General features: G+C 43.2%; 1 protein-coding gene across 2 annotated transcripts in view; it reads left to right on the top strand.

Moving 5' to 3' along the window:
- The first annotated feature begins 733 nt into the window (after positions 1–733).
- The window catches only part of pcdh19 (protocadherin 19), a 53493-nt gene continuing 27293 nt past the window's right edge, over positions 734–26933 (top strand). Inside the window, exons 1-2 of one of the 2 annotated variants that reach the window (XM_022760268.1) lie at positions 734–3951; positions 6539–6866. In XM_022760268.1, coding sequence (XP_022615989.1) covers positions 1805–3951; positions 6539–6866 — 2475 coding nt within the window. In that variant the 5' untranslated portion in view covers positions 734–1804. Of the gene's footprint in view, positions 3952–6520; positions 6867–26933 lie in introns of both variants that reach the window. The other variant, XM_022760267.1, reaches the window with a different exon arrangement.

The following is a 26933-nucleotide window of genomic DNA, read 5'->3' as shown; positions in this document are numbered from 1 at the left end:
AGTGCATAGTAAAGGCCATGTTAGGGTACAAATGATGTAACGCAATGCGTACAGTTGCAACCGCTGTATAGATCAACAGACCTACACTTCACTTTAAAATATGCAGGAAATACTATTAGGTTGTACAGGGATGTTTGCCTGCTCCGGCACAGAGGTTACCAAACTTTGACATGTCACTGAGGATCAATCAAACACATCCATATGAGCCTGCAGATAACACTCAGGTTTCCCACAGAGAGAATCTGTGTTGTAAAATATGACTTGTTACATATAATTGGCACTGTTGCAGAAGAGAAAACAAGGACACATCGGTGAAAAGTTATCCTTAGAGCATCTCGTCTCTGCCTCTGCTGGGGGAAATTAGTCTGTCACTCTTGTTTCTTTGGCACCGATGGGAACTCTCTCAAAGACCCCCCCGGGTCCCCAGACCCCGGTTTTAGAGCCCTGGCTCTAACGATCATCAAATACACAGCTTCGTGTTTCTACTTGTACGCTGTAATTGCCCGTTGAGTCGTCCATCTGCAGGAGAACAGGTAGTTGGCCGTGTTTCGTTGCTGTACTTTGCCCCACCCACCAGCAGCTCCAGCCCTCCCGTGTAACCCCTGATTGGCTGAGGGGATTGCGGGTCCTGAGACTGAGCGCTCGACTCGGAGCTGCGCGTCCGCCAGTGTGCACCAGTGAAGCGAGAGGAGCGCTTGTTGGAGTCAACTAGACAGCCTACTGGCAACGAGTGGTGATTTCTTTTTTTTCTGCCTCCACCAGGCTGGATATAGGCGACTGTGCTTCTACTTTGCTGCAGCCCAACATGAATTGCGTTTTGTACATACACTAGGCTCTTGCATCGTTTCCTCCCACTGGCTTTTGGCTACATTTTCAACGGATTTTTTTTGTCTTTGTGTGTGTTGTATGGACTAATTGCCGGGATATGTGCAGCCTTTTTCCAAGTGAGATACGAGGAAATTAATTAGTAAGTAAAAGCTTCAAGACTTGCAGAGGGGATGAAAGACTAAATCTGCTGGAAATAAAAAAGGTAATCGGGACTTCAGTGATGTGATGAGACATTCCTGCAATTGCACCCCTGTTCTGTAGGCAAAGATATCCGGACTTAAGCTGTTGATTAATTTTGTGACTGCAGATCCTTTTAGATTTTTTTCATCAGATGTGCAGTTTGAAAGCCCGTAGCTGCCGTCCGAAGAGGAAATTTTTATTACTGCTTGTAATAGAGGCTATCACACAGAGCAAGATGTGTAACCAAAATGCGACTTAAATATATGCAGGCACCAAGGCGGAGAATTTAACACGGACTTTTGAAGCCCATTACTTGCAGGGAAGATTGAAATCTTTTGTGGACTTGCTCACAGGAATTGTGATTGTGTGTCTATGCAGTTCGAGCATTTTTTCTCCTTTCAGTCCTCCTGAAAATGGACAGTTCATCATATGAGTCATGTGTAAGACCAGTTCGCCGCTTGATAAGAGCTGCACGGATTTACACGCCTAAATCACTGTTGTGAGAAGATTCAGCATGTTTTCACAGATCTGTCGTCCCCAATGTTTCGCCCGCTGCAGTAGACCGGAGGATGTGCTCTGCCTGAGAAGAGTAAAATAGGCTAAGGCACTTGTTAGAATTATAGCTTTCACATCATGATTTAATTTGCATACACAAGAGCTATTCATCACCCAAACACTTTTCTGGACATTTCAGTGAGATGATTCATTTGGAACATTTTTGGTCTTTTCTCTGACATGCATTCTTGTGCGTAATTATTAAGGTTTTTATTAGGCAGAGAAAAACTCAACAGGTACAATGCAAACTAAGGAGATGGAATTAATACAATTAATTGCTGTGTTCCTCTTATTTTGGGTCGGGGCTGAGGCTGTTATCAACCTAAAGTATGGAATAAACGAGGAAATGAAGCCCGGGTCAGTGATTGGAAACGTGACAAAGGACGCACTAAAGCAAGGATTTCAGATTGCACCGCAGCCCCCGTACTTAAGGGTTATTTCCAATTCAGAACCACGATGGGTGGAACTGAGTCCAGCCGGAATCCTTACAACCCAAATGAAAATAGATCGGGATGTAGTTTGTCGACAGAACCCAAAGTGTGTTATTTCCCTAGAAGTGATGTCAAACTCTATGGAGATCTGTGTCATCAAAGTTGAAATTGAGGATTTGAACGATAACGCACCCAGATTCCCAACGAGCCACATTGACATTGAAATTTCTGAGAATGCCTCCCCTGGTACCAGGTTTCCCCTAGAGGGGGCAAGCGATCCGGACTCGGGGATCTTCGGAGTTCAATCATATTCCATCACCCCAAATGAGCTTTTCGGACTAGAAATAAAGACGAGAGGGGATGGGTCAAAAATTGCTGAGCTTGTTGTGCAAAAATCGTTAGACAGGGAGACACAGTCTCACTACACATATGAAATCAGCGCAGAAGATGGAGGAGACCCTCCAAAGATAGGCGCGGTCCAGTTAAATATCAAGGTAATTGATTCTAATGACAACAACCCTGTCTTTGACGAGCCAGTGTATACAGTTAATGTGATGGAGAATTCCCCTATCAATACGTTAGTCATTGACTTGAATGCAACGGATCCTGACGAGGGCACTAATGGAGAGGTTGTGTACTCGTTCAACAGTTACGTCACCGAGAAAACGAGGGATGCGTTTAAAATTGACCCCAGAACCGGGATCATCACTGTCAACGGTGTTTTGGATTATGAAACAACGCAAATATACGAGATCGACGTCCAGGCCAAAGATCTAGGTCCTAACTCTATCCCGGCTCACTGCAAAGTCACAGTGAATGTTATGGATACGAACGATAACCCACCTGTCATCAGTCTACTCTCACTGAACACAGAGATGGTGGAAGTTAGTGAAAACGCGCAGCGTGGATATGTCATTGCGCTAGTGAGGGTGTCAGATAAGGATTCTGGGGCAAATGGCAAAGTGCAGTGCAGGCTGCAGGGCAATGTTCCGTTCAGACTGCAAGATTATGAAAGCTTCTCCACTATACTAGTTGATGGCAGGCTGGACAGAGAGCAAAAGGACACATACAACCTGACCATCCAAGCGGAGGACAGTGGCATCCCTCCTTTACGCGCCACAAAATCTCTGGTAGTCAAAGTCACAGATGAAAATGACAACCCTCCCCACTTCCTCAAGCCACACTATCAAGAGATGGTGATGGAAAACAACCTCCCTGGTTCATGTCTGCTTGCGGTGTCAGCGGAAGACCCAGACCTGGGGATGAATGGCACAGTTTCATACTCTATAGTCCCTGGTGAGATTAAGCACATGGATGTAAACACATATGTCAGCATAAACCCATCTGGCCGCATTTACTCCATGAGATCATTCGACCATGAATACACCAGGACTTTTGATTTCAAAGTTTTAGCCAGAGACAATGGTAATCCCTCTTTATCAAGTAACGCCACGGTGCGTATTGTGGTGTTGGATGTCAACGACAACACACCTGTTATGACAAACCCTCCCCTGGTTAATGGCACGGCGGAGGTTTCCATCCCTAGAAACGCTGGGGTGGGTTACATGGTGACCCAGGTGAAAGCAGACGACTATGACGAGGGGGAGAACGGGCGCCTGACCTACACCATCTCAGAGGGGGACAGGGCTTTCTTTGAAATCGACCAGGTGAACGGAGAGGTGCGCTCCACCAGGATGTTTGGAGAAAACGCAAAGTCCACCTACGAGATCACAGTGGTGGCGAGGGACCACGGCAAGCCTTCCCTCTCCGCCTCGGCCTACATCGTGGTGTACCTCTCCCCAGACCTGAACGCACAGGAGCCTATTGGACCTGTCAACCTGTCCCTCATCTTCATCATCGCCCTGGGCTCTATCGCAGCCATCCTGTTTGTCACCATGATTTTCGTGGCGGTGAAGTGCAAGAGGGATAATAAGGAGATCCGGACGTACAACTGCAGGTACTGAACAAATCTCGTGTGTGTTCATGTGTATGTGTATGTGTATGTGTACTTGTGCGTGTGCATATGAGAGAGCGAGACAGAGAAAGGGAGAGAGAGAGAGAGAGCCTGTGTGTGTGACCGTCATCGTGCCTGAAACTGCGAGTTGTCAGTGCATTGCTTTTGTCATGCAGCATGTAGAGGCCCGACTGTGAGGACTGCAGATTTTTTTTCCACAGCTGTAACTGAGATAGAGCCAAATAAACCCGACTGCTTTAAATCAGACGCATTCTGCTGAGGCCCACCGTTCCGTGTTAGGGAAACGTGATTGATTGTTTTAATCCTTCCATTGTAACCAATTGACTCATAAATATGACGGTTCAGCTGTCATGTTCAATTTGCGGGTGTGTTGCCGGACAATTAACGTCCCACTGGTTCAATAGCAGTCCCAGACATTTATTATTTAACGTCCACCATGGCTGATTGGCTGTTATCAGCTTTAATCTAGTGTGATTATCCTCCAGGATCATTCAGGTTTACCTCTGTTTTCTTTCTCACCAAAGAATATCAGCAGCAACAACAACGATAAAATAAAATGACATAATGAAAATTTATTGTAGTTTTTTTTTGTTTTATAAAACCATGTAAGTCACATCATAGTTATTAACCTATTTAGCCATTTTCCTGGAAAGGAGCGGATTATTATTTTCCGGACCTTGCATATTGAACAGTGTGTTTTGTTCATCAATCTGAACATCAGCTCTGGCTTTGATTTTCCTGTGCCACATTACCACTATAAATTTACATATAGATTGGATTTGAGAATTTAACCTGAAGCTATAATCATATTTTGCTCCAAACATAATTTTGTTGATTTGAAGTGAAGTTAGGCCATTTTTCAAACATGTAGTCCTGAAAAAAAAAAAAATCTAAAACCCCCAATATTGCTCAGATTTTTTTTTTTTTATTTTCGTGTAGGTTAATGTTTGTTTGTTAATGTTTTTTGTTAATTATATTATAATACTGAAATGAATTCTGGTTCTCTCTCTAGCAGCTCTGAGGAAAATCCTGTCACAAAGCAGAAGTACTCCAGTTTCAAGAGTGACTCTACCTTTAGATTGTTAACAGTGGGAACTGACATCCCCTCTCAGCGTATATGTACTTAAACTACACTTAAAATGTGTTGTTATACACGCCTGATTCCAAAGCACTGTGCTCACACGTTGATCAGCTTGAACGGCTGCTTTATGCAGTATCATATTTTTAGTTTTAGTTGTATGTTTTGTTCAGAGAAGAAACACTCACAGACAACAACAAATTCTAAATTCTAAACTGCTCTCAGTACTTTACTCTACTGGTGTGAGCCACTCTCCCTGCTGGGTGCTTTAATCAGCACTGATGTGTTCAGCTTCTCAGTCGCCACCTCGAATATGAGGAGCAGTTATCTCCAATTTATTGCTTGTCCTCTGTCAGTGTGTCTGACTCTGAAGATATCCCCTCCCAGATTTCAATTTGGGCACAGAGTAGAGAGACAACATGTTAAAATGATAAATGAAAAAGAAATGAAGTATTTTCTACCCTTGCAGCTGCCCATTTTCTTTCCTCTGAATCAAGGGGGAGCAGAATGGGGGCGGGAGCTGTTTTCAAGATGCAATCTAAAAGAAAAATGAAAAAGACAAACTACAATGGTGCTTCTTAGCCAGTGTGATTTTAGAAGCGACAGAGGATTAGAGCTGCATTTTAGCGTGGAACAGAGGCCAGTGGGGGCTGGTATAGCAGAGACGTTCCAGACAGACGAGAGAAGAACAGAGACATTCCAGATATTGCAATTTCATGGGTAACTATAGTTTTGTTGGGAGCTTTAATGGGAAATATAACATATGCTCCATGCCTTAAGGTTAAAAATAACCTCTTCCAGAGTTTGAGGTAATGCAGATTGTAAAAAACATCACAAATTATATAGAATATGTCTAGTGAAGTTTGTAGTCATCACTATAGAGCACATAGCATCTGTTCTCATGTGGAAAACTGCAAGGCTGTGCGAAGAATGGATATTTTCCCCAGCCTGAGAATCCTTTGATAAAACATGGCTGTGTTGCTCATTTTCTCTTATTAAAGTCAAAATATTCAGTTCAAGTTTGCAGCAGCCACTGAGAGCAGCTAAATGAATTTGAATCTGCAGTTCTCCTGCTCTCCGCTTTGCTAGTGGGCTTGCTTGATAATGACAGAAAAAATGGAATTAGTGTGGGTTGTGTGCTTTGAATATGATTGCATATACCGGTAGTGCTGCTGAGTATCAGTGTGTCCTTTTGCTTTGCTTTTGTGGTTTTGGCATGTTTGCATCTTATCTGCCTGTTTGTGACATGTCGTTTGTTGAGCATGCAAATGCAAACAAACAAGGGATGACAGCTCCATTACAGGCCGGGAGTGGGGAATCGCCTAAGTGTGCTGTTCCACCCTGGACACGGGCAATGCGCCTTTGTCTGGCACCCATGGTCGAACAGCGCCCTAGCTGGCATGGCGGGCGAGCTCTTTGACCATGTGGACAGGGGAGGGCAAGGCAGAACACTGCTTTATTGAGTCTGTTCAGTTTCTTCTACTTGCGCAGGGTGGCGGAGTACTCATATGGCAACCAGAAGAAGTCCAGCAAGAAGAAGAAGCTGAGCAAGAACGACATCCGCCTGGTGCCACGAGACGTCGAGGAGACAGACAAGATGAATGTGGTGAGTTGCTCGTCTCTCACCTCCTCGCTCAACTACTTCGACTACCATCAGCAGAGCCTGCCGCTGGGTTGCAGGCGCTCGGAAAGCACCTTCCTCAACGTGGAGAACCAGAACTCACGCAATGCGGCTCCCAACCATGGCTATCAGCACCCATTCACTGGGCAGGGCCACCAACAGCCAGACCTCATCATCAACGGCATGCCACTGCCAGAGGTGAGAATCAATCCGCTGTGCTCTGTTCTAAATCCTTGGCTGGGCAGCTTTGGGTGTCAGGGGTAGAAGATAAGGGGGGTGGTTGGTTTTAAAATTGGATTCATATGACTAAACATGAGGTTTCATCAGCAGTGCCTTGTTAGATTTCCATTCCCATTAATTGTTACTAATAGGTGCCCTTGGTGGTGCTGAATCCTGAGAATGAATTGAAGAGATGTTATTCACCACCTTTCAACACGCATCAAGGTCTAATGATATTTAGCATCCTACCATACCACAGGTTACCGTGTCCGTCAGTGAAATGTCTGTCTGTTACTGATGGAGAGCTGAGCTATTTGAAGTGGCACTTGTGACGTTATGCCAGTCAATCTGAGCAGAATCCTTCGAGGCATTTCAAGGTGCCGAGACACTGAAGCTGACCTGTGAGTGAGAGCGCTTTGCCAAGCAGAATTTGGAGGCCTGACAAAGTGGATTATTTGGCCTCTCCCCTAGTCCACTTGTTTATTTTTTTTTATTAGTGTGTGCTGAGCTATTGCAAAAAGAACAGGAGTCTGAGCACCTGCTAGGTGTATTGACCCAACTAATCAGCTCCACCACATGTCATTTCAGGTGCTAGCAGAAAGAATAATCATTGCTTAAATGCTTTATCTGTGTGTCGTCCATTTGGCTGCTCTGTTACCGCATGGCCGCTCTGCACAGCCAGCCATTGAATTACCCTGACATACCATGCATGGCTCCAGCAGGGCAGTGAAGTTCTGACTTGAAAGACCATTCAAGCCGACAGAGTGTATGCCGACCAAGTGATCTTTAGTTTATAGATTTTCCTATGTATGAACTGGTCTATTGGATTCTTTGGGCAACCTCCCTCCCTCTCTCCTCATGACCCACTTCTCCTTGATCCCATGGGAGAAAGGGACATTTATGTTTGTGTGTGTGTGTGTGTGTGTGTGTGAGAGAGAGAGAAAATGTGCATCAGTTTGTGTGTTTATATAAGAATGTGTATCCCACTCACTCCTATAGACAGCAGCAAATAAGATCCAGCACCACGTACACACGTACACACGTACACACACACACACTTGTAATTGATGACTCCAATCTCCGTTTGACATTCAGTGAGGAGGAGGTGTGGGGTGTGGGGTTGGGAGTGGGGGTCTTAAAACAAGAAACACAAGATGGATATTGATGTATTGACTGGATGATCCAGAGAGATCCAGGCACCGATGGATCCTGAGGGGTCAATGAGACCTACTTACAGGCATGCTGATTTACTGGGCCTGTCTGAGCTGGTTCCGACTGAGTGTGTGTGCGAGTAACACAGGTGGAAAGAATGAGAAATATTGCAGGGGATTGTCCTGTGGCATTATCCGGTCAGTGGAGGCAGAGGTGGGGGATTCAGCAGGTTCATGCGGTGACCCGTATGCTGTGATTGCATTTGCTGGTAGGTAGTGCTATGCAGGTCACCACCATCCTTTCTTCAGCCAAAAAATGCGGTTCTGGCTTCAGAAGGAAATCAACCTCAGCTGTAAAAAGCTCCAGCAGTATCCTGTCTCTGTGGCTTAACCATCCAATAAAAGCACATTTGCCGCAGGATTAGGAGAGCCTTTATTTGTTTCAGCTAATGAAAAAGTGGAGAGGGAGACAAATAGGGTTGGAGATTGATTTTGATGATTCCATATGCAAAGCTTGGAGTTATCTTGATAGAGCTGTGTGAGGGCAGATAGAGAGATACGGAGGGAAGAAGTGAGCAAGGGTGAATGAGTCTTAGTGCCAGGTGTCTGAGCCCCGACTACGTTTTCTCATTTTCTTTGAGGCAGTTGATCGGTTTGATAGAGGCTGGGCCTGTTTAGCATGCAGCGTCCATCACTCGCCGCCTTACACATGATGTTGACAAACATCTCTTTGACCCGGCCTTGCATATTTTCCCTGGACTGAGAAGAGAGAGAGAGAGAGAGAGAGAGTGTGTGTGTGTGTGTGTGTGTGTGTGTGTGTGTGTGTGTGTGTGTGTGTGTGTGTGTGTGTGTGTGTGTGAGAGAGGGAGAGAGTGAGAGAGAATGTGTGTGTGTGTGTGTGTGTGTTTCCTGCACTGTAGAAAACCATTTTCACTTTGGAACAATTTTGTGTCATTTTGTGATGTATTTTCAATGGTCATTGGTTTTGGCATTGCTGACAAATGGTTTTGTCATCAGAAATCTCATTGCAGACATCAGTTGTGAAAATACACGAGAGTGTGTGTGTGTGTGTGTGTGTGTGTGTGTGTGTGTGTGTGTGTGTGTGTGTGTGTGTGTGTGTGTGTGTGTGTGTGAGATGGAGAAAGTAAGTGAGGAATAGCGAGAGCATGCGTTACCCTCCAACATAGTAACCCCTCTGCAACGACAGTTGCAATTGTTTTCTTTCCTCCCTGTTGTGACATTTGCAGGAGACAGAAGCTCTACAGTATGTTGAAATGTTGCTCTTAAATGAAAAATGTTTTCAGTATAATTACAATACCATTTATAGCACAAACAAACGGCAGTGAAATGACTGATAATTGCTTTGTTACAATGAGCAAGCTTGGGCTTGAAACCACTTGACTCCACAAGTCCTCAACCCATATCCCATTGACTGGCTAGGACACACGAGTGGCTGCACTGTTGTGATTACTGAGGCTGCTTTGTCCCAAAAAATTGTTTTCATCCTGAGGGCAACCTCATAATTATCCATGATTCATTTATCCTCAGCGGCACAGCTTTTTGTTTTTACACCAGGGCACAATGATGTCTCTGTGTTTGTTTATTTTCCAAACATGTAGTTTAAAATTATCATAGCCATCAGAATGTGGATACGAGGTCAGATTTGTTTTGCTAATGGAGGGAAAGAGAATATGGGTCCATGTCTCTTTGTAATTTATGTTTTTGATCGATGCAAAGTTCTCCTCTATTGTTCGTTCATGTGGGGCAGTGAGCATCCTTCTTATGTCGGAGCAGCTGGAGTCGAGCTTTTCCTGCTTCCGACAAAGCACGCTGGCAAACACACGTACGCACCCAAACACACACACGCACACTGCAGACTTGGCCAAGATAACAGTGACAGGTCTCCCCAAAGGCCTCATACCTGCAATTGCATTGTGTATATTGTATTCTCCCCTGTGAGAATGTGTACCAGTATATACCTCCCTGAACATGGCTGTCCATTGTTTTGAAAAGCATCAGCTGTGAGATGTTTGTTAGACCTGCCTGTGGTAGCACTAATATGAACGCTCACAGGAGAATAGAGCTGTCTTCCATGGCTTAATTATAGTGAATCACTTGGTGGGGGAAACAATTATACAGTAAAGGAATGGCCTTTGGCTAGAATGTGTTTTTGAATTTGTAATGTGTACTAAGGCTTCTCACACCTGTGATTCCAGATAATGAGCATAGCAAAAAAAAAAAAAAAAGTTATCTTACTTTATTGATTAATCTTTTTCTCTTACACTGGTGATAAATGAATCAGAAAAAAGGTGATAAATGAATCAGAAGGTGATGAATGAAGTAGAAAAGGGGGGGGGGGGCACTACATGGCGTAAAACGTTCAGTATGCGGTGGAGAGTGTGCTTCTCATGTTAAGTTAATTGATAATTGATGCAATCATCCTCCAGATTCTCTCTGCACTGTTTCCTTAAAGATACTGTTGGTACAGTAAGTCTCTGTGTTACTGTGCTTTATTATCCACCACAGTGGCGGGTTCAGATGTTCATTTTGTGTTTGTTTGTTCGGCTCTCACAGTCAATCAAAGCACCATAAATGAGAAAATGAAAATTGAAACAAAACAACTGACAAGGTATCTCCGTGCGCCAGTCTTGCTGTTTTTCCCTGTTAGTAAGGAAGACGTTTTGATATTGATGTAGGAGAGACAACAGGGAGTGGTTCCATCGAGGCTGCACATCCCTCGCTATCACTTCACATCAGGACAATATGCATGGGAGCATTCAAACGTGTCATATTGAGCATGCAAAGTAGATGTCATGCTGTCAGCGCGCACTACACATCTGTTGAAACTGCCAATCTCCCCCTACACACGTACTCATGAATACACACGCACACACAATATTTCTTATGGAGCGTCACATTTATTTGAAATATGGGCTGTGACATTATCATTTACATCATTACAACCAACTCAGAAATCAGAGCGAAGGAGAAATGAGAGGCATAATCCAACATTTTCGATAATCAAACATTGTTGTGATTCTGCATTTAAAGTACTCTTCTAATGTTGTCATGATATTGTCATCATTCCCTGGTGTTTAAGATATGATTAGCTCTTAATGTTTCTAATAATATTTCCTCTAGTGTTGATGAAAATTTTACATATTCGCTGCAGTTTGAAGCTGTTTCTCCTCAGTGCAAACACTTTTACAGAATGTGAAATAATTGATATTTCCCCATCATTTTAGCAGCTTTTTAACTTTTTGGTCAAGACAATGGTGCAGATTTTCAGTGGGAATTCAAGCTTTATTTTCACTTTATCTTTACTTTACGGCTGTAATTGACAGAAAGCAAAGAACATCAACTGAAAGTATATTTGGGAGAGGACAACATGGAGAGCAGAGAAGCAGAAAGTGGAAGTAAAGGTCTGTCTCTTGTCTCTTGTCTCAGCTCTCACATTGTTGCTGAGTGACTCCGGCTAGAACTTCTTTTAAAATGGAAAAGTTCACAGTTTTCAATGCCGTTTGGAAGTGAATAGAACTGAATGAGTCTGAAATTTTCAGCAAAACAAGTTCAAAAATATTCCCATGGCTGGGGCCTTAAAACAGGATAAACATTAGAATAACATAAGTGAAGGCGATAAAAAAAAATGTAAAAGAAAAAAAAAAAATTCAGATTTTTCTTTCATTTACACACTATTACAAGGTTTTCTGAGATGTACGATAGCAGTTGAAACCAGTCCCATTTTACCAAGGGATTAAGATCTTTTACACATAGATTTTTAAAAAAGATATTTGTAAATTATTGATTGAATATTAAATTCAATCATATAAATTCAGCGTACACTGCAAAAAGCTACAGAACAGGAAAGCCGATGTCTTACAGTACCTCTTCAACATGGAGCAGTTTGTCAGTGACTAATCACGGTGGGAAAGAAACGACAGATATACAGATATTGTGCGATAAGGGAAGGGATGCATAACTGCTTGATCTTAAGAGTCTGTGTTTATATATATATATATATATATATATATTTTGATGTGTTGGAGTGGAAGGTGTATGTTGCATTCTTTTAAGTCTTCTTCTTTCAAAGGATTCAAGAAAGAATTGTTTCATCTCCTAAAGCTTCAGATGCGCACTGATTGAGTGGCAGATGAACCTGTTAATTATTAAGAGAGGTTATTTGTAAGGCAGGGGCTTCAGAAATGCTCTGCTTTTCAAGTGTCAGTGTTTATAAGGTGAAATAAAGCCTTGTCTGTCAGAAATAAATTAACGGTTGTGACAGTGATGTACCCGGTGCCCTCTTATTACATTCCTCGGCTGGCTCCTCCCATCGTGTTTAGCACACGAAATGGGTGAAGCTGTGGCATGATTTACTGACATTACTCAACAAGATGGTTTTCACTTCATGCACAACCAGTGCTAGTTTTACACTTGGTTGGGTTTTTATAGCCTTGACCCCAACCCGCAACACCCCAGCACGTCATTCTCGATGTTGCAGAGGTACAATGAAATGACATAACAACCCCAGGCAGCCAGTCACAAGCATCCAGGCCCGCCGGGTTACCACCCTCTCGTTGGGATCAGAGCACCCAGCCAAAAGAGCTTAAGAGTCAAAACACATGAGTGACGCCGGCTGATGTACACATGTCACTGTATGTGTCCTTAACCACATGTGACTGGTACGGAGCATACAGAGGGAGTAATACCGTAGAGAAACGGCGAGGCCAAGAAAAACGAAGAGAGACAGAGTGAGAGAAGAGGGGGAGAGAGATCTATTTATAGGATGCCAATGATTTTCCACAACCTGTATTGCTGCCGCCTGAAACATGTTATTTTTCTCTGTAAAATGAGGCATAAGATGAGGAAAAGATTTTATTGCATGGAAAGCAATAATGTCACTTTTCTATTGTTAATTCACAATTTTTTTCCTCCCCTGAAAAAACAAATATTATGATTATTTCCATGTACCTGCAAAGGTGGAAAATGGTGTTAGCTAAGGATGGTGGTTTGGGGTTTGAACCAACTCAACCAGGATAAAACTGTCGAATGGCTGAACATCTTGAGAGCATCAGCTAACAGACATTTTTTAAGCTCTTCTATACATCATCACACAAGTGCACAATTAAATCAAAATAATAAAGCAGAATCATATTGTACTAATCTGCTTAATCATTCATCCATCTTTTTAGAGGTTCAAGACGACAGCACTGAAAAGGAAAATATATTTTAAATTACTTTAAAAGCTTGATCATGTGGAAAGAATTAACTTTCTTTTAAACCTATTAAACATCAAAGGAAGAGGATTTTTTGTGGAGCCAAAAATAGTCACGTAATGGCATTAGTAGTCCCACAATTTATGTTAAAAGATTTTTACTGGACACGCACCTAAATGCACAAAAGGGTATAATGGCGTTGGGCTCATAGGTTGATGGGTCCACCCGTAAATGAGAGAAGGCTAAATGGAGTGAAGGAAATGGACATAGTGATGATGTTTATCGCCGGGGAAGGGGACATCATTACGCACCTTGTTAAGCCCTGCGAGCAATGCTGCGAGGACGTAATTACCCATTTAAATGAGTTTCCCGTGGCGTTGTTTTTTTATTTTTTTTTTATTTCTCAAATTAAACTCTCTGACACAAATATGCCGCATTGTGTTTTCTTTCATGGAAATCCTTGGACTGTCAAGTCCCAACCGAGAGGAAACTAACGTGAGGAAATTAACCATCAAGAAAATGTATTTATTAAGACATTTTGAAACAATCACATCCTTTCATACATTTTCTTGCCAAGTGTGTGTCAAACCCCTGCAGTCTTTAATGTGAAGCAAAACTAAGGTGGTGTTTTAAGGGAAATAAATAAAACCAAACAAGTCTTAAAACTTATGACAACGGAAGGCTCCAGGAGAATTAAAGAAAAAAATAAAAAACAGTCTATCATTAATGCAGGTTTTGCTGCCCATGGTGGAAAATGCCTGTAGTTAGATCGGATATAGAAAAGGTCAGCCTACATATTTAAAACACAAAACCTAAGACTTGTTTTTGCCAAGAGTGAAATCTATTTCCTGTGGAAGCTTAAATACTGTTTGCAATGTTGTATCCAGTGTATATATTAAGAGGCATGTTCCCACCTCTGCCCCTCTGACTTATTGTACAATGTGTGTTGATGTGCAGTGTAAGAAAAACCTTCAGTATATATTTGTCCTCCTTGTAGACAACAATAACCTGGAACTCACAGCCAGTCTTTGGGGAAATTATTTTTTTTCTTTTCTGATCTGTTGTAGAACAACAAAATCAGAATGTTTTTTATCAAGTAAACAAAGTGAGAAAATGATGGTTATTATTTAAGTCAGCCAATAACGAATATCCTCCTCAAATGTGCGGAGAGAAAAGGTATCATTTAAAATTCATGGATATCAGGCTTGAGTTTTTTTCCCACTGTCCTGTCTGAGCTGCAGCGCGAGTTACCAAACCTGTTGCCACATTGTTAAGAGAGTTCCCAGAGCTTCATCCTGAGTGCTGATGCTGTGCTTTTTGAGTGATGGGGAAATGGGGGAGGGATTCCGTGGAACATAACAATACTCGCTGTGAATGGAAACTTTTCCAAGCAGCCAGCTCTGACACCAGGGAAGAATGACCTTTCCAAGTGTCCTGTTTTTTGCCTAAAACAAAGAGGGAGCAGGAGGATGTTAGTTAGCATTTCCCCCATCAGATTAAATGTCAACTTCTGCATGCATAATTGTAGAGTGGAACGGAGGAAGACTTGAAGTGAACCAATTTGCTGGTGGATAGATGAATCCTGAGCTTAGTTAGTCACTGCATTGCAGATATCTTCACGGTGCTTTCGGTGTCATCTGCTTACACTTCACTGTTTTAATTGTCGTTATATTTGGATCTGTGTGTTGCCGCTGTACCTGGTTTTACAGTAATTGTAACATCCAGTGAAACTTAATTCAGCTGGAAACAAAAGAATTATGCTTTTGTCATGTCTACCTCTTTTAAATGGCAGAGAACGGGAATCTAAAGAAGGCAGAGCAGACAAAAGGGAGCAAACATCATTGTATCACACACACAAATGCTGCATTATACCTTTGTTTTGTTTGCTCCAGCGGTGAAGCAGCCTTTCCTGTTCCTCCCCTCCTTTCATTTCGGCAAATTCATAGAGCGCTTTTGTTTCTAAGATAAACCTGGATTTGCATTAGGGAGCGCATGTATGGGATGTTTGATGAGCACGGAGGCTGCTGGCAGGCAAGCCACTATAGCAGCAACATCGCCCGCCTCAGAGGCATGCAGCAGTAGGGCTGGAGGAGCAGCAGGGTAGCGTAATTGTGCATTGTTCATCCACAGAACAGAGGCAGAGCATGTAATGAGCTGTAGCATTTTCACCCAGCCAGCCTAATGGGCTATGACCGAGTATAGGCCTCTCAGAGCCCTCGCATTCCCCCTGCCCTGTGTGGCCAGTGTCTCGGGCCTCTTCCTTTCTTTTCTCCCGTCCTCCCCTTTTTCTCTGCCCGATCAGCGTCAACCACTCCTTCACCCCTGTTATCCACCTCCTTTATCTCCGCTCCCCTACCCATTGTCCCCCTGTCTGAGGAGATGGTGGGACCCCTAATGTGTTCAGTGTGTGGCTCCTTTTCTCATTCATGATGTCTGAAAAGCTCTAAGCAGTCAGTCTGATTCAGGCTGACATAAATCAGAACAGCTCACTGATGGAGCGCCGCATGCTGTGTGATTACATTAAAAACCCAAACACAACATACAAATAAAAGTTCAGGAGGAGAATTTGCTGATGTTAGGTGTAGAGGATTTGTTGTTAGAAGTCGGCTCATTTTTCTATCAAAGGCTGTTTTGCATTTTGATTATCTAGTTTTCCTGAAAGCAATTCAGGTGGGCCTGTTTCACTCAGGTTTGTTTTCCCAGGATTAGGGCTTTTCAGAAAGGCCCCAGGCATATTATTTACGCCCATATCTAGTTCCCAGAGAGGCGGGAAACCATTTCTTTGCTTGAGTGATACCAGGTCAAGTTGGAAAGACAAGAATGTGTGCCAGGGAATAGATTAGATATCTACTCTGGGCTGAGCACGGAGGATGAAATCACTACTAATGATAATAGTTATGATTGCCTTCCAAGGGAATTGATAACGACTTCACCCGCCTCTTTGTGCTCTCTTATGGGATCAGAAAACAATATTCAGGGTTCAGTCTGTGTCTGGCTGTGGAGCACAATGGGACGTCGGTTTAGACTTTCCTCTCACGTCCACCATTTGACATACCACAGCTCAGGCAGCCAAGTTAATGAATGAAAAGCACTTGGCCTCTGTCAGACTGCTCCGAGTGCACTACTTTCCTCAGTAACCTCCTCAGTTCAAGATTTCTCTCCTGTACCTGCTCTCTATTTGAGAGCTGTTCCCAGTCCAGTCTTGTGGGGAGCTAGTGAGTAGGCAAAGCAGCATGTCTATACTTGTTAAAGGGAAGACTGCTCATAATCTTTGTGCTTTAATAACAGGGGTTGACTGCTCCATCTGTGAGCATGGCAAGAGGGTCAGTGTGAAGCTGCATTTGACGACTCTTATCTAGTTACGCAATTGTAACATCAAAGTAGGCTGTAAGGACTCTTCATACATCGACATGTATAATACATGCACGTACATTAATGCACACATGGGAACATGATCACACTGTTTAGTTAAAATACTTCTTTAGAAGCTTTTCTGTGCACCATCAAAGGAATATTAATATAAATCATCAAAAATACAAGAAAAAAATATGACATTTGGGAAATGAACTCACTTGCTTTCTTAAGGAGAGTTAGATGGGATTTTTGCTCTGTGTTTAGCCTAGCTTAGCACAAACACTGAGAGCAAGGGGAAACTTCCCAAATTAGTCAAATAAAAGAAACAGTTGACAATTTGTTTTAGGTCATGAATGGAAGCAGTATAATTTTTGCAGGAATATTTCGATATATTTTAAAATATGGATGTTTTATTTCTTCCTGGGAGCTACATAGAAAGATTGATACCTCTCTGATGTGTGCCCATTCAGTATGATGATTTTTTTGACAGATAAGGGAGTGACATCAATGTTCTCTCATAACTCTTAGCAGCAAAGTAAATAAGTGTATTCCCCAAACTGTGGAGCCAATTCCTTTAATTCATTGTTGCACAAATGTATATTTTCCTTTAATAAATCACATATCCCAGAGAAAAGGGGAATCCAGTTTTAACTTTGTTTTTCCTAGCTTTTGGTTTTCATTATCAGGCCAAAATGTTGTCCGTCCTAAATGTTAATTTGTGGCTGCCCGCTTTTTGTTTGTGTGCGATAGGAGAGCATACAAAATACCAAGAATGATGGGGCAGGACAGTCATGGGAGTGGTGTTCTGACTTTTCATTTGTTCGCTACCCAGTAATGATCATTTTAGCCTCTAAGCCCCAGATTTGGCCTTGTTTTGCTGTGGGAAGCAGCATCAGTGGGGACAGAGCGGCCTTGCCCTGGCTGAGAAGCTTGTCTGTGGCTAAGCTGGTTGGCAACGAGGGTCAGGTACACAGCATGGAAGACATTTTGAGTGTAGTCATAAGAGGTCAACTGGGAAGTGAAAGAGGAGGAGAGTGGGAAGGGCTGAATAATCAGTTTAGGTGGAAACAGGTTGAGCTTTGCTACTGTGTTACCCACGTTTGTTCACCCAGTGGTTGAGTGAGAGCATTGTCTAATTATAGACCTCCATCGTTCGCCTTGTTAACAGCGCTGGTAACAAGCCAGTCGCCAGCTTGCATGAGCAACTGCAGAAAGCTGACTTTTGGTTTAATTTGGAGGACTAGCTATAATCCAGACTAAGTCCCTTAAAGCTGAAGCCCCCTCCCTCCTCCCACCACTGTTGGATTACGGGAGTGTCTTTAAAAGGATAAGGACCTGCTTATCACTGCTTCCCCCAACACTTGTTTGGGACTTCAGATGTGGGGGAGGACGGTTCATCGTCACCCAATGTGGCCAGTGTGGATATGAGTCATAGAGATTAGGCATCTGACGACTGAGATCAATGATAATCACAATTCATGGTTTTTAAACCCCCACAGCCACAGAGGCATATGGATCTTAGCATATGCCTCTGCTCCCACCCCAGTGAATTTCATCAGCAAGTTGAATCTAACTGAATAAAACAGCTAAATCAGATGTCCAGCAGCACTTTATGATGCAGTGCTTGTTCCCTTTAATCACTTTCACACAGACATTTATTAACTGTTTGACACGACAGCTTCAGTCTCTGTTGCCGGAAAAAATGTGGATTTAAGACCAACGAAATATCAGAAATCATCTGAGTATGTGTCAGCGATAAACTGATCTAAGCCACGATGAAAGGAATGTGCAAATTTGCCTATATTTAACATTAATTCCACATTTACTATTACCACAATGTAAAAATAGCATTTGCGATAGCCATCTCAGTTTCTAGTGCCAGTGGTGCTCTGCTAATAATCACTGTGAAGTCGCAAAGACTGTAAAAAAAATCACCTCAATGCGCTTAAATGTGCAAAACACTTGTTTGTTCCACTGAGCAGTCAAAGAGCAGTTCAGGTGATTTCAACAAAGACAAGCGTTATAGAAAAGCTTTATCCTTCCAGTTCTGGACTGTTTGCATCACCTACTGCTAATGAAGTGTTGTTGGGAGTTGAGGTGGGGGAGGGGAGCCCGTCAGTTTCACAAGAGGGAATAGAGACCAATCCAGCACAATAAGCATATGTGTTGTTTGAGATGCTATATTTGAGTGTGAGGTTGTTACTTATCTCATCGGGGTGTGATGGTGGCGAGGTGAGGGAACAGGCGAATTCCTGGTGGATCCAGGCTGTGGACCCTGAGCTCTCGGCTTAGGAGCAGTCTGGGAGTTACAGAGAGACCCAAGCCGCATGGGGAGAGTGCAGAAATAGAAGTTGCTCAGTGTGACTACTTGTTTACCTCAGTGTCAACATTTTTGACTCAGCTCATTAACCTGTGCTCTCGGGTGGAGCAACACGTCTTTCTCTCTCTCTGTCTCTCACTCTCTTTCTCTCTCACACACACATACACAATTAATAATGATAACTAAGTGTAAGCGTAAATACATTAAAACTCAAACTAATGAACAGATGAAACAACAGGGTGATGGGGCAGCTATCACACCTCAAAAGCAGTGAATCGATTTCAGCTGATACCAGTTCACAGATACACCCTGTAGCACTTTCCTGAAATCTAATCATGGATCCATTTAAACTACGTTAGCTGGGAGTCTACTTGCCATTAAAATTGGTTTTCAATTTCTATTATTTCGAGAGCATTGGTTAAAAAAAAAAAAAGAAAAAAAAAGGAAGCTAGTGCAGAGGCAAAGTAACAACCATACGCCTTCCACCTCTGTAAGATGGAAAAGGAGTCTCCACATTCATCTGAGCCCTCTCCTCCTGTCACTCCCTCTCTCTTCCCATTATCCATGCAGCCAGCATCCTCTCTAAATTGTTTTGCATGACCTTTGCTACAGTAGCTCTAATTATTACCATCACACAGGCCCTGTAAGGCACACAGCTAATTATACTGGATTTATCTGAAGGGACATTGGTGCCATTCTTCATAGGCATGTCTTGGCTACCGTCAGTGCGGGTGATCTAAACTCAGAATAAGGGCAATTTGGGTAATACAGTAATAGTAATTAGAGTCACAATAATTACAAGCATAGTTGTAATAACAATGAAGACCAGGCTATTAGTAATAGGAATCCAAATTAGCTTGTAACATGTATGCAGCACCTTATGTAATTGAGAAGAACAGCATTGCCAAAAGAAGAGCGAGGGCACGCAGTGCTGTGCAATATGCATAATGACGTTATTACAAGGCCAGATTGTTGCTGTTTCCTTCCCATTGCTCTGAATCGATGTTTGACAGTGGTAGTTGAAAGATATATTTTCAAAGGCATTGTGGGATTACCCGTTAATGTAGGTACCAGGACCTCTAGTCATTGCATCTCATAAAGAGTTGTTACTAGAGGAAGCAATATTTTTCAAAGCCCGAACATGAATGAAGAGGGGCAGTTGGAGCCGTCTTTTGGCTGGCGGGCAACTCATGTAATGAGCCTAAGAGGGTTCCAATTATTCCACTTGCGATCAAAAAGGAGAAGGAGATTACTTCTCTTGCCTCTTTTTTCTTTGACATTTTACACAGTAACATCTTTTGATAGGGGCTGAGGGAGAGAGGAAAAAAAACGATTGCTAGTGAGCGCCTGATAGTCTTGAACAGGCTCCAGCAGTACAGTCCTCTCTGTCTAGCTGAGACAAAGCAATGCTCTTGCAGCTCACACATTTTTTTCCTTTATTTTTTAGAACTGTTTGTAATAAAAAGTACTTTTCCCAGTGCATGGTACATTAGCTTTCCTTCAGAGTTTGTCACCTGCACAAGACAGAAATGATGCTGTCCTATGACCACAGGCTTGGGCTACAGCAGACTTGATGGCTGATTGCTGCCATATTTTTTCCACAGAGCTATTGTAAATTGTGAGGAGGCATGTTGGGTACTCACTCACTCGCTGCAGTTGTTTTCCTCCTCTGCGTAACAGTGTAAGTCATGTTCCACGTAATACAGCGGGTTGTATTCGATTGTGTGCAGATTTTTGCCATCTCCTTTTCATTTATTAAATTCCCAGATTACAAGTAAAAGCACATTAAATGCCTGGGGGTAACTAAAAGGATTTCTACACCATAGGATATCAAACTGTATCAGCCTAGGAGAAATAAAACGATGAAAAAACAAAAGACAAATAATATTATGTACCACTGCACTGAGACAAAGAGAACTCCTCCAATCTGCATCAGCACAGATAAACATCCACCCCTAAGATATGTTCTTGGTAGATAACAGCTTAGTGTGTGTGTTTGCAACACGCAGGCACACACACACACACACACACACACACACACACACACACACACACACACACACACACACACACACACAAGTGCACAGTGCAGAGCTTTGATAAGCGCCGAAAATTACTACATGTTGTTTATGGTGGCAGAACAAAAGGATTCAAGGTCTTCATTTCAAGAAACCGAGCTGTGGAAAGGTGGATGCATGGTCTAAGATGGATTTCAGTTGGATATATTTGACTTCATAATAAAGACATAATTAGGGGGAAACAAGATATGTGCTCGGGTGTGTGTATGTGTGTGTGTGTGTGCCTGAGGTCTGAGAATACAGTGCCATGCCTTCCCCTGTGGATCCACTGCAGGGGTAGGACGCAGCGATCCGCCGTCTGTTGCTGTTTTCCATGACCCCGTATATCCCCCGCAGTGAAAAACGATGTTTGCCCCCAAAGATGGCCCTAATACAAATTAAATTAAATGAAGTCAGTGTGGCTAATCCCTGTGTGTTTCAGCAGCTGAAACACCCCCCTCCCTCATGAATGAATGGGTCAAGCCCGCTGCATCTGGCCCCCTCTCCACTGGCCCTGCTCCCAAGCTGTCCCTGACGGAGACGACAGCAGGCCCCGCTCCGACTTTCTGCCCCACTGCAACTGTGTGTGTGTGTGTGTGTGTGTGTGTGTTCGTGTTTGCGTTGTGTTATTCCCTTTCTGACTCACACAGTGTTTTTTCCCTTTTGCTTGTTTTGCCTGTTTGTGTGCATGTGTGCATTCTTCAAGAGAGATTTATTTTTGTTTGTGAATGTCTTACACATTTCGCATATATTTCTTGTTTTTGCTGAGGTGTAGATTTTTTATTTTTTTTTCAAATTTACAGTTACATGTGAAATATAGAGGATTCACATTTTCACATCTCACAGACAATGTACTAAAGGGCAGTGTAATGGAAAACAACAAACGTTGGGCATTGGATGTTTTCTGTTCCGCCTCTGCCCTGATGGCAGCCTGTCACACTCCTGTTAACAAGCTGGATTTACAGATGCGGTGGTGATGTGCAAACAGCTAATACTCTGCTGTCAATCCCAGCACTGACAGCTGCCTAGAAAGACCATCCCAAATATTACCACCAGATGTTGTTTCCATTGAAGCACTGGAAAACTGGATCTAAAAGCTAACGCCATAGCTGAATCACTGAGAGGAGAAGCCTTGTTGTGATGCGAGCTAAAAGATCTTGTATGCCCATCTGGTTAATAAAAAGCCCCGTTCAATGATACGTACTTTGGCATCAGGCCCGATCGTCCACCCCTGTTTTGCACACCAGCTCGGATTTGCCGAGACAAAGTGCATCGACTCAGTTTTAGCAGCTGGTGTGCACAGATATTGTGTTTAGGGGGTTGCGGGTTAAGAGGGCGGCTGGATTTTTTGATGAGCTGGAGTCCGGAGTTCATGTTTGTATACTGTATGTGTGTGTGTTGGGTGAGGGGGTGGGGGGAACAGAATGTGCGTTTGTGTGTGCGTTGCGGATCTGAGCACCTGCACACATGCCCTTTGAAAAGCTCCATCACCCCTCCATCCAGCCAACACACAGAGTAAACATGGTTTGTTTGAGCGAGTGGCCTGGGGTAGTTGGATTAATGAGCGCTGATGAAGTTCCACTTGTATCCTGGGTGCTGCCTCCCTATTTGCTGGAGTGGCTGTGATGTGGTAGTGTGTCTGGAGGCGGTGACTCATTCCCTTTACCCAGTGTCAGATTAAGGCATGTCAATAAACAGACCCACTCAATCCATCTCCGAGTGACTGCATCCACTCACAGAGCCTCCCAGTCTGTAATGAGCTGCTGCAAATCTCCATCCAACTAAAATGTCTGGAAAGATGCCTTGTCACAGTCAGCGAGAGAAAAAGCAAGAGGGAGGGAGAGAGAGAGAGACAGAGAGACTACAGCAGCGCCGATGTGACTGGCAGCCACCTTTAAGCTGCTAAGAGAAAATGTACCAAGCCGTGCTCCACCATGTTGTAGAGTGCAAGCTGATAAGCTCTCCTCACAGATTCACAGATCTCTAATTTCTGTCATCCTCTTGTGCATTGGGTTAATCAAAAAATTATTTGTAAGTTTACTGATTTCAAAAGTGACTGAAAGTAACGCTGTTTATTTATTCAGTCACTGCTCTCATGCAAGCATTTAAGGCAAATGTGTTTACATAATCTGCAGTGTTTCTGAGTGTTTATTTTTAAGGCCCAGCCCAGGGGAGATGGGAGAAACCTTTGGGAATTCCTTGTGCACTAATTTAGCGTGCCCCCCCACCCCCCCCTTCTCCCTCAACACTGGCTAATATAGGGCACAAGCAAGAGGGAAAATGCTATCTAGTAATTCACTCAGAAAAATGAAATGACTGCTATAAACATATGTTTGTAAAACCTATTCCCAGAAGCCTCTAACAAACTGAAAAGTACCTGGATTAGATGTTACCCTCAACATTTCCCGAGTCTTTGATAAAAAAAAAAAATCCCCATCTACCGCTCTCATGTGGCGCTATACACACATTAACAGATTTGGGGATGAGAGGAGTGTGAAAACTTTTCGGTCTGACATCCAAATTAAAGAAAATCCCTCAAGACTCGCCTAAAGGGGAAGTTCCTGCTATTGGAGTTTGATTGGGCTCCACAGGCTTTAAGAAAAGTAAGCCGATTTCTTTTAGGAAACAGCGTACATAATCAAGTCTTTTTCCTCCCTCCCTCCTTTTTACTATGTAAAACCATGAATCGTAATCTCATAGAGATACTCAGGTTTTCTTTCTGACTTGCAGATAGAATAAGTCTGAAAAAAACCACATGCAGACCTGAGCACCGAACAGGTGTTAAATGAAACCCTATCCAGCCGTGTGTGCCTGGTGACGCAGTAGAATCTATTCATTCCAAGTGGACACTATACCTCCATCTGAAAGGATTAAATGCACCAGCCGTTTCTCTTAAGACAAAACAAAAACACCGACCCAGGAAGCCACAGTCACCAACAGTTTGAAACACGTCGGGCCTGAGCAGCGATTCCCTGGTAAGACAACAGCTCTGACTTAAGCCTCTTTAGCGTCAGCAGACTCCGCTGGAATGCAGGCGTCTGCAGAGGGGGCCTATTATTTAAAATCTTTTCATCATGCTGAAAGGGAGGGAAATAGCTTTGACATTGAGAAGCTCATGAATAATGAATGTTGTTTCTATCAATGTATGTATAATTAATCACATATCTACTAACTGGACTTCTCTGGAGCCTGTAGGCCTGAGTGACATGGAGACTGGTCTGGACTATTGTCTCTGCTTAAGAATACAAGACAACCACATGATCTGCAGTTTCCTATGTGGGGGTGATACACAGGTGGAGCATGCAATAGACTTAGTACTCTGGACCTTTTCCTCACTTGAAGAGAGCAGGGAGTGATTGTTTTGGTTAGAATGGGTAAATATTTGTTCGATTTCACACGGGAAGACAAGAAAAAGGAGGAGGAAATGCAAGCAGGAAGAGGCGCTGTGTTTACGTATCTGTGTCATTGTGTTTCAGAGAGGCTGTGAGTTTGCTGAAACAATACTCAGCACAAGGACACAAGTGACCTCATAATAGCACTTAATTCACCCAGTTTATTTTTTTTTGTCCAGCTACAAAGACTGCAGAAATGTACGAAGTAGAGCGACGCAAGGAAGCTTTTAAAAACCTTCTCTCCACAGAATCACTCACTTTCATAACATGATTGATTCTCAAATGTGCTTCTGGGTTTGGGTTGAATTGATGGGTGATGAAGTGAAATGATGCAGAGAATGTGGCAGGTTATTTGTCACACATGTACCCTTCTGTCACAATTGATTGTGTATAATTTGAGTTTTCAGGGGAGCCAGTTGATATTAAATGGTAACAACTCTCTGTATTCATCACGGCAGGCCCCCTTTAGCAGACAGAAATAGAAAATGTAATCTCATCCACAACCATGGCTGTGCCTCAGGCACTCTTTCACCCTTTTTACCACTGATCCTCCCTTAGGGGCCTTGCCCTCTCAAAAGGAAAAGGGAAATCTATAATCTAGCAGATGGCAGAGGATCTATGGGAAATTCTATAATCGGGAAGATGCTGGTGATGGTGGTCGTCGGGTTTGAGGGCAGAGGGGGGGGGATGTAGGTGGAGGGTTATGGCAGCTCAGGGGCTGAAGAATGTTTTTTTTTTCTTCATGTGGTAAACAAAATATAAACCCACTCTGAGCAGGTGCTTTGGTGGTCTATGTCTTCGTCATGGGTGTCGTGCAGACTGAAAGCAAGCTGCCTAGAGGTGCTGCTGGGTGTCGACGCAGAGGCACAGTGGTCGGGTGCCAGCACAGCCCTGCAAGTCAGGGATTGTTGGAGCAGTGCCTTTGTACCGAAGCAAAAAGAGAGAGACTGTGTGTGCAAGAATGTGAATGTGCAAGAGGCTCAGAGTGGAGCATTTCTTTTCATAGGCACAGTGTATAGGATGAGAAAGTCACCGGCAGACATCCACACACTCACACACTCCTCTGGATCCTCACTGCAAAATCACATGGGGGTGGGGTGGGGAATGCATGCATGTATAAACAGCCAGTTTCAGATACTGCTCCATCCTTCATCGAGTAACTTTTTCACCCATTACTGCTCCTCCATCACAGCCAAACCTAGCTGCATAATGAAGCCTTTTTTTATTTTCTAATTGCAGCCGGCTTGCCCTGTAAGCCCTCTGGATCCCTTTCTTCTCATCCCTTCCTTTAGCAACGGGATATCAATAACAAGGCACATTATGTGTAACATTTCCTTCTGGGACCAAGGGGAGTCCATGAGCAAGCTGTAGCAACAATAAACGAAGACTGAGGCACAACCTCAGACTGCTCAAACACAGAATGAAGCAGCACAATTCGATCTGACAGTTTTAATTGATTCTGTCTAGTCTGTTGTTCTGTACGTTTAAACTGTGCATTTTAGTGTGGCAGTAAGAGCATTTTGTGTCCACAACAAGCATGGATGGATGTTTTCTGTCAGCTAAATTGATGACATTAAAGAGTTGCATCCATGACAGACATGAAACACTCACTAGTGCAATCGATTTTTCTTCTCTTAGATGCTGAGTTTTTTTTGGACGCTGTCTTGTGCAACCAGCTCCACCCTGCTTTAAAAACCTTGTAGCCTATTTTTAAGCAATTAAACTCATATTTAGTAGATATAGCTCATATCAAATATTAACTTTCCTTCAAAGATTCATGGTAATGCATTTATTTTTAAGCAAGATTAAATCGTGTGATTTAAAATCACATTCTGGTTTCGTGTCAATCCTTTATTTTTTTTAACTGTAAAAGAAAAAGAAAAAGTGTTTACAAATTAAATTCTTGAGTAAGAAACAGATTGCCGATGATGTCAATCTTATGCATCCTTTTTTCAAATTAGCATGTTATCAGTGCATGTCGCTGCATCTGTCCATATTTTCCTAACTTGCTTCCTTGTTTAAATGTACTCTGCTGTGTCAGCCTCAATAATGCATACAGTAGGGCAGCTGTGTGACATTTTTCTCTCTCTTTTTCTCTCCTATCTGTGTGACATCTGCTGAACTTGTCGGGTGTTTACTGGTGTAACAACTGGTGTCTTCACTCCCCCACCCCTCCTCTTCTCCCTGGTGCTCCCCATGCCCCCACACAATGAATACACTTGCATCCAGACTACAGAACCAATTGTCACGCTGGGAGGAAGGCAAATCAAATCTTACGGCAGCAACTAGGCGAGGAGATTGCTTTTCCTCTCAGTGGCAGAGAAGCGAGCCCATCGTCGCTGTGCCTCAGGTTTTACTGGAGAGAAAGAAGCAAAGGGTGAAAAGGGGAAAGCTACTGGGCTGCAGCAGCTGGACCGCAAGCCTCCCGCAGGTCAAGTCTCACCCATTTCCACCCATCTTCACCCTCTCTCTCACCACTCTCTTTCCACTTCCCTCCCCACTCATCCTGACACTACCTATCAGTCACCCAGCGGCACCGGGGACTACATTCTTCCCTCC

This window comes from Seriola dumerili, unplaced genomic scaffold (genome assembly GCF_002260705.1).
Source record: "Seriola dumerili isolate Sdu_G_001 unplaced genomic scaffold, Sdu_1.0 BDQW01000331.1, whole genome shotgun sequence".
Lineage (NCBI taxonomy): Eukaryota > Metazoa > Chordata > Actinopteri > Carangiformes > Carangidae > Seriola > Seriola dumerili.
This window is presented reverse-complemented; position numbering and strand designations above follow the sequence as displayed.